The 12,880-nt window shown below is 40.4% G+C and overlaps 1 protein-coding gene across 2 annotated transcripts in view; it reads left to right on the forward strand.

Moving 5' to 3' along the window:
• The window catches only part of LOC106609097 (ankyrin repeat and BTB/POZ domain-containing protein BTBD11-A), a 223,711-nt gene that overhangs the window by 97,680 nt on the left and 113,151 nt on the right, over positions 1–12,880 (forward strand). The window contains exon 2 of one of the 2 annotated variants that reach the window (XM_014207500.2): positions 5,915–6,064. In XM_014207500.2, the coding sequence (XP_014062975.2) occupies positions 5,915–6,064 (150 nt within the window). Of the gene's footprint in view, positions 1–5,914; positions 6,069–12,880 lie in introns of those variants that run through there. The other variant, XM_014207503.2, reaches the window with a different exon arrangement.

Here is a 12,880-nt window from a genome sequence, read left to right on the forward strand (position 1 = left end):
CTCCTGTCCCAGCTTGTGTGAAGTAAAAACAAAAGTTATTGCATGTGATGTTGTGGCCACGGAGTCCCTGTGTCACATCCAGGACAACCCGCATCCCTTGTTTCTCGGACATCCAGCGAAAAATCATATCGCCATTAGCATAACAAAATTGAATAATTTTTTTTTTCAAATTATCGTTTTATAGATACACCTCTCCTGAATCAAACCACGTTGTCCGATTTCAAAAAGGCTTTACAGCAAAAGCAAAACATTAGATTATGTTAGAGGAGTATATCGTAAAAGTAGCCACATAGCCATTTTCCGACCAACCACATGCATCACAAATAACCAAAAAACAGCTAAATGCAGCACTAACCTTTTACAAACTTCATCAGATGACACTCCTAGGACATCATGTTACACAATACATGCAATCTTTTGTTCGATAAAGTTCATATTTATATATAAAAACAGCATTTTACATCGGCGCGTAACATTGACTAACTATTTTCCCTCAAATGCATCCGGTGAAACAGTGCTACAATTTACTAAATTACTATTCGAATTTTTTTAAATGTAATATTGTCATTCTAAGATTTATAGATGAATATCTCTTGAAAGCACCTGTAATGCCAGATTTAAAAATAACTTTACTGGGTAATCACACTTTGCGATAAAAGGGGATGCGATACTCAGAACAATAGGCTAGCCATCTTGGAACAATCGCATATCACATCTAGTCTTGTATACTATTGTCAATAATCCCTTACCTTTGATTATCTTCATCCTTAGGCACTTCCAGGAATCCCAGGTCCACAACAAATGTATTTTCGTTCGAAAAAGTTCATCCTTTATGTTCCAATAGCTTGTTCTTGTTAGCGCATTCTGAAGGCTGAACCAAAAGTTCCGATGTGCGCGGGGCTACTCGCATTTTTTTCTTATTTAGGTTCGTTCAAACGTTGTATAACATAAATCTGTAGGGCCTTTTTCAACCAGAGCTCCAATAAGATTCGAGAGGGACGACGATTGCATTGTGTTTCAAAACGTTTCGAAAGGGGAGGGTAACCAGGGGCGCTGGCGTCATAATGGTGATGGCCCTCTCATTGTGTGACCATGTTCCACAGCGTGTCATTCTGTCAGTTTTCACAGTAGGAGAGTCAAATCACTTTGTAAAGACTGGGGACATCTAGTGGAAGCAATAGGAAGTGCTCAATGAACCATAGATCACGGTGTGATTAATAGGCAACGTGATGAAGTTGAGTTCGCAATTCAGAATTCCACTTCCTGTTTCGATCTGTCTCTGGGTTTTGACTGCCATATGAGTTCTGTTATACTCACAGACACTATTCAAACAGTTTTAGAAACTTTAGGGTGTTTTCTATCCACAAGTATTAATTATATGCATATCCTAGCTTCTGAGTTTGAGTAGTAGGCCGTTTAAAATGGGCACACATTTTTTTCCAAATGCGCTGTGGCGCCCCCTATCCTAGGCGACCGCCAAGAGGTTAAACAGCAGAGGGAGCCCAGATCTTGATTCCATATTTTGCGGGTTTAGACGGTATGTACTGCCTGAAGGGGCCAGCGGCCCCTAAATGGCATAAGCTGCTCATCAAAAGTAACGTTGGGCCCAGGTTTGTAAAATAGGGGAAGGCGGTCCACGCACTTGTCCCACATTGACCTGACTGCAGCTAGCTTGTCTCTCTGCCGCCGAGCTAGTCTGCTGTCTCGGTTATGGAAGCGGATAATCCTGGAAATAATGTGGAAGTTTTCCAGAGATTGTTGCACATAAGTTCTCTACCAGTTTCCGCATCCCACAGGGATCTGAAAACACCAGCAAGGGTAAGGACACAAGTATGCATGTAAATGAGTCTCCCATCTCTCTCCAAAAACACAGCTTCCCTCCAAATTAGTGCAGTCCAGAATAATTTTCTGGATGGTGTCTGGGATGAACAGTTCAAAAGAAGACTATGTCCTGGACATGAGTAACTGCCATCCGTGTCGGCCCTGGTTGCATCCTTATCACATTGGCAGCCATGCGGGGTGGCTCATTCCTTGGACATGAAGACCCTTCAATTTCACAATTTTTGGACATCAATATTTCTCCTTCTGCAGGCTGCTGATGAGCTGGTTGCTGACTGGCTGGTTGGTCCTGGTTTTGGCTGAGGGTCAATCTCATCCTCTTCTTCCAACTCACTGTCCAACTCTAAATTGACAGACGTGATCCTCATATTCCGAAAATTCTTCATCTTTCAAAGTGGAAGACGCTCCTTCTCGCTCTGCAAAAATTATTTCTAAGGCCCTCTGAGCAGAGATTATTTTTGCCATAATCATTGATTGTGGTAAGGAGTCACACATGCTAAGATATTTAGGGGAAGGCGGTCCACCCACTTGTCCCACATTGTCTGAAGTTTACATTCATCTTAGCCAAATACATTTAAACTCAGTTTTTCACCATTCCTGACATTTAATCATAATAAAAATTCCCTGTCTTAGGTCAATTAGGGTCACCACTTTATTTTAAGAACGTGAAATGTCAGAATAATAGTAGAGAATTATTTCAGCTTTTATTTCTTTCATCACATTCCCTGTGGGTCAGAAGTTTACATGCACTCAATTAGTATTTGGTAGCATTGCCTTTAAATTGTTTAACTTGGGTTTAAACGTTTTGGGTAGCCTTCCACAAGCTTCCTACAAATAAGTTGGGTGAATTTTGGCCCATTCCTCCTGACAGAGCTGCTGTAACTGAGTCAGGTTTGTAGGCCTCCTTGCTCACACGCTTTTTCAGTTCTGCCCACAAATTTTCTATGGAATTGAGGTCAGGGATTTGATGGCCACTCCAATACCTTGACTTTGTTGTCCTTAAGCCATTTTGCCACAATGGCTTAACAACAACTTTGGAAGTATGCTTGGGGTCATTGTCCATTTGGAAGACCCATTTGCGACCAAGCTTTAACTTCCTGACTGATGTCTTGAGATGTTGCTTCAATATATCCACATAATATTCCTACCTCATGATGCCATCTATTTTGTGAACTGCAGCAAAGCACCCCCACAACATGATGCTGCCACCTCCATGCTTCACAGTTGGGATGGTGTTCTTCAGCTTGCAAGCTTCCCTCTTTTTCCTCCAAACATAACTATGGGCGAACAGTTCTATTTTTGTTTCATCAGACCAGAGTACACTTCTCCAAAAAGTCAGATCTTTGTCCAAGTTGCAAACCATAGTCTGGCTTTTTTATGGCGGCTTTGGAGCAGTGGCTTCTTCCTTGCTGAGCGGCCTTTAAGGTTATGTCGATATAGGACTCGTTTTACTGTGGATATAGATACTTTTATACTGTTTCCTCCAGCATCTTCACAAGGTCCTTTGCTGTTATTCTGGGACTGATTTACACTTTTTGCACCAAAGTACGTTCATCTCTAGGAGACAGAACACGACTCCTTCCTGAGTGGTATGATGGCTGTGTGGTCCCATGGTGTTTATAATTGCATACTATTCTTTGTACAGATGAACATGGTACCTTCAGGCGTTTGGAAATTGCTCCCAATGATGAACCAGACTTGGAGGTCTACAATTTCTCTGAGGTCTTGGCTGATTTCTTTTCATTTTCCCATGATGTCAAGCAAAGAGGCACTACGTTTGAAGCTAGGCCTTGAAATGCATCCACAGGTACACCTCAAATGATGTCAATTAGCCTATCAGAAGCTTCTAAAGCCATTTACATTATTTTCTGGAATTTTCCAAGCTGTTTAAAGGCACATTCAATTTAGTGTATGTAAACTTCTGACCCACTGGAATTTTGATACAGTGAAATAATCTGTCTGTACACAATTGTTGGAAAATTTACTTGTGTCATGCACAAAGTAGATGTCCTAACCGACTTGCCAGAAATATATTTTGTTGACAAGAAATGTGTGGAGTGGTTGAAAAACAAGTTTTAATGACACCAACCTAAGTGTATGTAAACTTCCGACTTCAACTGTATGTGTTGTGTCCCTCCCCCAATTTGCACCTGGCTGGGGAAGAGTGTGAGAAAATAGAAATTTTTACAATGTATGGAAATAATCTATTGTAATAACATTGTGCAGGATCCTGCAAGATATTGTGTAGTTTCAAACACTACAAAGGGTAAAGATGCGGGACACACACAGGTTCTTGGTGTTATGTTGAATCAGCAGGCCCAGGGAGGAGGAAAACGGAGTGAAGACACAGCAAACCTTTTTGTTTAATTTTTACTTGTTTTCACACATGCGCACACTTATTACCATTGGGTCCAGTGGACCTGAACACCACATACATAATATATATGTTTAGGGTGGCACAAATGTGTTCTTTTACATGTTCTTTACAGAAAATGAGCCTCGACCAATGAGTCTCACGTTGAAAAAGTATTAATTGTATAATTTCTTTTAGCAAACATTGAAAATGGGTCCCACAGGCCCCGAAAATTACACAAGGATTAAACTACTAGCACACAGCTCGGACACCCATGCATAACCCACAAGACATGCCACCAGAGGTCTCTTCACAATCCCCAAGTCCAAAACAGACTGGGAGGCGCACGGCACTACATAGAGCCGTGACTACATGGAACTATATTCCACATCAGGTAATTGATGCAAGCAATGGAAATGCATACATTATAAACTGGCAAAAATACACCATATGGAGCAATGGGGACTGTGAAGAGACATACACAAAGGTGCAGACACACGCATATGCACACGCACTCTACACACACATGCATTGTAATATTGTTGTATAGTGGTATCATACGTTTTGTGTAATGTAGTGCCATAATGTGTTTGGACCCCAGGAAGAGTAGCTGCTGTATTGGGAGCAGCTATTGGTGATCCCTAATAAATAAACATTGTTTTCCTTACTAATATTTGCTCTGTGCATTCCTATCAAAGTGCCTGTGTCATGATGTGTAATTTCTACTGTAACACCATATTTATGTGTGGAGCATAATGTATTCTGTGTATATCCCTTCATAACCGCAGACACGTGATGCAATTTCATACCCTTTATGGTGTTATACTCAATTGCGCTTATGTAGCAACATTTTCATTAGTTCTGTAAAACAATGCTAATGGCATCAAAATACGTATTGGCTTGTGTTGTGTACTTTGACGCTGCGCTGGTCATGACTAGAATTTGAATTATTTAGCATTTAGGCTAACCCTAACCCTTGAGGATGAAGGAGTGGGGAGGTGGGTGAGATTGTCAGTATAATTGCATACTGGAACTATATTTGAATTGTATGGGAACTTTATGTCCAATAACAAAAACCCGTGTTCAGTAATCATCTCCCTATAAAGCTGGCAGTGGACTATGTGGTCATTGAGGACAGCAGTGTCGATCAGATGGAAAAAGATCTTCATATACCACTTGGTGGGTTTCCGAGTGCATGGCTGCCTTATCCACTGCCACCATATTGCGATTTATAGTTAAGCACACAGTCTGGTTTGATTTTTCTCCCTCCTATCAGGTGATCCAACCTTCCCTGTGGCTCTTTCTTCTCCTGTAGCTACAAGACATAGCAATTGGTCTTCTTGCCCAGTGCAGCTCTCAACAAATACACATGCTCTTACAAAGATTGTAGAACTCAGTGTTCAAAGAGCTGCTCAACCTTTGACAACATAACCATCAACCACTTAAACTGGTACAATACTTCCACTGATGGTTGGCACAAATACACAAAATTCTAGAACTTGTTATTTACCATACTTTCACTGCAACCTGTAGTGTACTGTAAAATTACAGGAACTTTTTAACAGTGCAGCATTTCATGTCATGGTGGAGAGGGAAAGAACAGTATGGTTCTGCACAACCATCACAGCAGTAAAGAACCGTCAACCCTGACAAAGAACAATTCAATACCTTGTTTTCTGTACTCACCCCTGACCTCTAACCTCTGTCATGTGCCCTCACCAGGTGTGCTGAGCTTGCCGGACAATCTGACCCTGCACTGGGATCAGCGGCGCTCTGGGAAGGGTGGCAAGGGCAATGCCAACAATCAGGCCGAACTCCGCAACCTGGAACAGTCCCTACTGGCTACACGTGTGGGAAGCATCGCAGAGCTCAGTAAGTGTGTTTTTGAAAAAATTTTAACTACCATTGCAGTAGACGTTAATCAAGACCTTTGTCGTTCCTCTCGCTAATGGGAGGGATCCATAACTCCACGACATACCCTGTCCGGGAACTATGTTACAGCTGTTCCAACACCTGTTTATGAGTCCTGTGGTGGGCGTTTAATGCAAGGGTCACAGGCTTGATGGTGTTTACCCTTGACTTGAAAGGCTGAACCCCACCTCTAACCTCTGACCCTTTTGTCTTCTCTCTGTTGTATTTCAAATAGATCTATTCTGAACAAAAATATAAATGCAACATGTAAAGTGTTGGTCCAATGTTTCATAAGCTGAAATAAAAGATGCAGACATTTTCCATATGCACAAAAAGCTTATTTCTCTCAAAATGATGCCCAAATTTGTTTACATACCTGTTAGTTAGCATTTCTCCTTTGCCAAGACAATTCATCCACCTGACAGTTGTGGCATACTAAAAAGCTGATTAACCTCTTACATCCAGATGTGCCGCTAGCGGACCGCCTCGCCAATATCCAATGATAGAGCGTGGCGCGAATTACAAACACCTCAGAAATCCCAAAACTTCCATTTTTCAAACATGACTATTTTACACCATTTTAAAGACAAGACTCTCCTTTATCTAACCACACTGTCCGATTTCAAAAAGGCTTTAAAACGAAAGCAAAACATTAGATTATGTCAGAGTACCCAGCCAGAAATAATCCCACACCCATTTTTCAAGCTAGCATATAAATGTCACAAAAACCACAGCTAAATGCAGCACTAACCTTTGATCTTCATCAGATGACACTCCTAGGACATTGTTATACAATACATGCATGTTTTGTTCAATCAAGTTCATATTTATATCAAAAAACAGCTTTTTACATTAGCATGTGATGTTCAGAACTAGCATACCCACCGAAAACTTCCGGTGAATTTACTAAATTACTCAAGATAAACGTTCACAAAAAACATAACAATTATTTTTAAGAATTATAGATACAGAACTCCTTTATGCAATCGCTATGTCCGATTGTTAAAATAGCTTTTCGGTGAAAGCACATTTTGCAATATTCTGAGTAGATGGCCCAGCCATCATGGCTAGCTATTTTGACACCCACCAAGTTTGGCCTTCACCAAACTCAGATTTACTATAAGAAAAATTGGATTACCTTTGCTGTTCTTCGTCAGAATGCACTCCCAGGACTTCTACTTCAACACCCAATGTTGTTTTTGTTCCAAATAATCCATAGTTATATCCAAATAGCTGCGTTTTATTCGTGCGTTCAAGACACTATCCGAAGGGGGATGTGCCGGCGCGTATCGTGACAAATGTCAAAATATTCCATTACTGTACTTCGAAGCATGTCAAACGCTGTTTAAAATCTATTTTTATGCGATTTTTCTCGTAAAATAGCGATAATATTCTGACCGGGAGACCTTATTTTCGTTCAAACACTGAAAATAGAAAATGGAGTCTTCACATGCACGCGCGCACCCGTGTCATTGTTCTCAGAACGACCACTTTCCTAAATCCCTACTGGTTTTCGCCCAGGGACTGCAGAGTCATCATTCCCCATTCTGGTGCCTTCTGAGAGCCTATGGGAGCCTTAGAAAATGTCACGTTACAGCAGAGATCCTCTATTTTTGATAAAGAGGCTATAGAAGGACAAGAAATGGTCAGACAGGGCACTTCCTGTATGGAATCTTCTCAGATTTTGGCCTGCCATATGAATTCTGTTATACTCAGACACCATTCAAACAGTTTTAGAAACTTTAGGGTGTTTTCTATCCAAATCAAATAATTATATGCATATTATAGTTTCTGGGCAGGAGTAATAACCAGATTAAATCAGGTACGTTTTTTATCCGGCCGTGAAAATACTGCCCCCTATCCTAAACAGGTTAAACAGCATCCACATTACACAGGTGCACCTAGTGCTGGGGACAATAAAAAGCCACTCTACACAAAATTCTGCCACACATCTCAAGTTGAGGGAGCGTGCAATTGGCATGGTGACTGCAGGAATGTACACCAGAGCTTTTGCCAGAGAATTGAATGTTCATTTCTCTACCATAAGCCGCCTCCAACATCTTTTTAGAAAAGTTGGTAGTACATCCAACTGGCCTCACAACTGCAGACCACGTGTAACCACGCCAGCCCAGGACCTCCACATCCGGCATCTTAACCTGCGCCATCGTCTGACACTAGTCACCCCAACAGCTGATGAAACTGAGGAGTATTTATGTTTGTAATAATGCCCTTTTATGGGGAAAAACTCATTCTGACTTGCAGGTCCTGGCTCCACAGTGGGTGGGCCTATGCCCTCCCAGGCCCATCCATGGCTGCGCCCCTGCCCAGTCATGTGAAATCCATAGATTAGGGCCTATTTCATTTATTTCAATTGACTGATTTCCTTCTATGAACTAACTCAATACATTGGTGGAAATTGTTGCATTTATATTTTTGTTCAGTATTATTGACTATTGGGGCATGTTTTGGGCATATTTATGTGTATAGAAGAATACTGTTCATTGTTGAACGAAAATGTATATTTTCACTTTTCAACCCAACTCTCCAAGGCTCATACACATACCCTGACAGGTTGGAAGCACAGGGTCAGCCGTAGGGTCAGCAGCAGTGCAGCACCCCCGGAGCAGTTAAGTGCCTTGCTCAAAGCAATTTTGCTACTGATGCCAGAAACCAGTCAGATTTCTCACATCAGATCTGTGTCTGTTGGGGTTCAAAGATTATCCAATAAAAGCAGAGTGCCTAAAATGATCTGTAGTTAATAATGTCGACATTGTCTTATTGAAAGTCATGGGTTCTATAATTAAACAAGCCCAACATGTAAGACCCATAATGAATGAACAGGAAGGAAGGAGAACTTTTACGCTAAATTATGTCTGAATTTGTCAGTTACTATTTAAATGGTTTAAATGCATTTAAATAATGCGGCTTATTAACCATTCTGAGTGGCCAATCCTAATCATGTTGAGTCCTACAGTACATTGCTAGATCAAATCCCCGCGCTGACAAGGTAAAAATCTGTTCTATCCCTGAACTGGGCAGTTAACCCACTGTTCCTAGGCCGTCATTGTAAATAAGAATTTATTCTTAACTGGCTTGCCTAGTTAAATAAAGGTAAAAAAACAACAAACAAAAAAACATGCTGTCTAAGACAGCAAGACATCACATACTGTAGCAGTAGTTAAGATGGTGGCTTTTCAAACCCAGGTCCTACATTTACTATCTTAACTTTCTTCCAACGATGAATGAGAGATCCAAACAGAGTAATGAAAGAAATAGAGTTCTGATGCAAATCTCCCAAATGTTCCTTCATGGCCACTCAAGCCTTTTGAAGATAATCCCCAAGGAGTAGGAAAAGAATGGCTGATACATACATCGTCTGCACTCCTAAAAGATAACAGAAAGTGAAAACAAACTCCACTAAAGGGCACTGAAAATGTTTGAGGGAATGATTAGCAACTCGTTTGTACTGAAGTATACAGACCCATTATTCTAAAATGCATCACCAATGACCTCAATATGCTTTACACCTTTGAAGTTGCCATATGTTGGGAGAAAGGCTTACTGCTCTACACTTTTTGGATGTCTGGAAGTATATTTCCATTAGGTACTGTACATTCATGAAATGTATTGAATTTCACAGTTTCTGTATGTGTTAGCATGATTAGAAGTGCAAAACTCATTTCTTTCTCCTATTCCTGGAGGATTTACAGTCCAAATTCACTGCAGTATTGGAGTATAAGCAATTAAAATGACTAGCTTTGTTTTGAGCCAGCATTTCACCAGATGTCAGGAGTTGTGTGGGTGTGTGAATTAGAAATGTTATTGTGACTGAGAAAGCACTTGAATGAGGGAGTGTGTGAGGGCTTTAGCAAGGGTGTGTGAGCATTTTTGTATTGTAAGGGAATCACGTGCCATAGAAAATGATAGTATCTTATTGTGTTGTAGAGTGAATGTGATGTTAGGTGTCAAGCAATAGGTGGACCAGACACTCTTTTATATATACAGTAGTATCTCTTGACAGATTAACGTATGTCAGCCCTGCTGCTTAATCTGAGTGGATCAATGTAAATTATTATTTTGATATCATGATTTCGTGGAAGGGATAATTGAAGTAGGGCAGGAAAAGTTCTCTAGTGCTGCACATTAAAAGTTGCCAACTTGCAAAATAATTGCATTAAACTCCATATTGTCATTCAGTGCATTGCATGCATTCTGGATTATAAACAAAGGTGGACTTTTCTGACAGGGAGGGGGATAGGCTTTGGCAGAGGCTTTGAGAGGGGTGGTACTTGTCTGCTGATTTTGTTCAGTACATATTTGAACACCTCGACCCCCAGAAAGCAAATTGAGTAGCTGGCCAGAGCACACAAGATTTGATTTGGGTTCTGAGATTAAACAGGTATTATAAACCTATTCTAATCAAATTTTATTGGTCACATACACATGTTTAGCAGATGTTGCGAGTGTAGCGAAATAATTGTGCTTCTAGTTCCGACAGTGCAGCAATATCTAACAATTTCACAACAAATACCTAATACACACAAATCGAAGTAAAAGAATGGAATAAGAATATATAAATATATGGATGAGCAATTTAGAATGGCATAGGCTAAGATGCAATAGATAGTATAGAAAACCGTATATACATATGAGATGAGTAATGCAAGATATGTAAACATTATTAACCTGTTATGGCTAGGGGGCAGTATTTTCACGGCTGGATAAAAAACGTACCCGATTTAATCTGATTATTACTCCTGCCCAGAAACTAGAATATGCATATAATTATTAGCTTTGGATAGAAAACACTCCAAAGTTTCTAAAACTGTTTGAATGGTGTCTGTGTATAACAGAACTCATTTGGCAGGCCAAAACCTGAGAAGATTCTGTACAGGAAGTACCCTGTCTGACCATTTCTTGGCCTTCTTTGTCATCTCTATCCATTACAAAGGATCTCTGCTGTTACGTGACACTTCCTACGGCTCCAATGGGCTCTCAGAGCCTGGGAAAAAGCTGAATGACGTAATTCAAAGCCCTGGCTGAAACACATTATCGCCTTTGTCAAGTGGCCGATCAGGGGACAGTGGGTTTAGGCGCGTACACTGGCCGCCCCCGTCTTTCTTTTTTTCCCTCTATTTACCGAAACGCTTTTTTACGAGAAAAATGGCATTAAAATTGATTTGAAACAGCGGTTGACATGCTTCGAAGTACGGTAATGAAATATTTATAAATCTTTTGTCGCGCCATTCGGATAGTGTCTAGAACGCACGAACAAAACGCCGCTGTTGGACATAACTATGGATTATTTTGGACCAAACCAACATTTGTTATTGAAGTAGAAGTCCTGGGAGTGCATTCTGACGAAGAACATCAAAGGTAATCAAACTTTTCTAATAGTAAATCTGATTTTGGTGAATGCTAAACTTGGTGGGTGTCTAAATAGCTAGCCCTGTGATGCCGGGCTATCTACTGAGAATATTGTAAAATGTGCTTTCACCGAAAAGCTATTTTAAAATCGGACATATCGAGTGCATAGAGGAGTTCTGTATCTATAATTCTTAAAATAATTTATGTTTTTTGTGAACGTTTATCGTGAGTAATTTAGTAAATTCACCGGAGGTTTGCGGGGGGTATGCTAGTTCTGAACGTCACATGCTAATGTAAAAAAGCTGGTTTTTGATATAAATATGAACTTGATTGAACAAAACATGCATGCATTGTATAACATAATGTCCTAGGGTTGTCATCTGATGAAGATCATCAAAGGTTAGTGCTGCATTTAGCTGTGGTTTTGTTTTTTGTGACATTATATGCTGGCTTGAAAAATGGGTAGTCTGATTATTTCTGGCTGGGTACTCTGCTGACATAATCTAATGTTTTGCTTTCGCTGTAAAGCCTTTTTGAAATCGGACAGTGTGGTTAGATTAACGAGAGTCTTGTCTTTAAAATGCTGTAAAATAGTCATATGTTTGAAAAATGGAAGTTTTCGGATTTTAGAGGAATTAGTATTTCGCGCCACGCCCATCATTGGATATTGGAGCAGGTGTTCCGCTAGCGGAACATCTAGATGTAAGAGGTTAAAGTGATTAGTGTTCCCTTTAATAAAGTGGCCAGTGATTTACAGTCTGTATGTAGGCAGCAGTGATGGCTATTTAAGTCTGATGGCCTTGAGACAGAAGCTGTTTTTCAGTCTCTCGGTCCCAGCTTTGACGCACCTGTACTGACCTCGCTTTCTGGATGATAGCAGGCAGTGGGTCGGTTGGTTGCTGTCCTTGATTATCTTTTTGGCCTTCCTGTGACGAAGGCTTCAAAGTTTATACCCGGTGTGAATATACTATACACAATAAATTACGTTTTTTTTTTGTCCTCAAGGTAAACAAATGTACAGTACCCCACCTACTCATTCAAGGGTTTTTCTTTATTTTTACTATTTCTACATTCTAGAATAATAGTAAAGGCATTAACCATTAAATAACACATATGGAATCATGTAGTAACCTAAGTGTTAAATAAATCAAAATATCATTTTATATTTGATGACAGCATTGCACACTCTTGGCATTCTCTCAACCAGCTTCACCTGGAATGCTTTTCCAACAGTCTTGAAGGAGTTCCCAACTATGCAGAGCACTTGTTGGCTAGTTTTCCTTCACTCTGCGGTCCAACTCATCCCAGACCATCTCAATTGGGTGATTGTGGAGGCCAGGTCATCGGATGCAGCACTCCATCTCTCTTCTTCTTGGTAAAATAGCCCTTACACAGCCTGGAGGTGTGTTG

This window comes from Salmo salar, chromosome ssa07 (assembly GCF_905237065.1).
Source record: "Salmo salar chromosome ssa07, Ssal_v3.1, whole genome shotgun sequence".
Taxonomy (NCBI): Eukaryota; Metazoa; Chordata; class Actinopteri; order Salmoniformes; family Salmonidae; genus Salmo; species Salmo salar.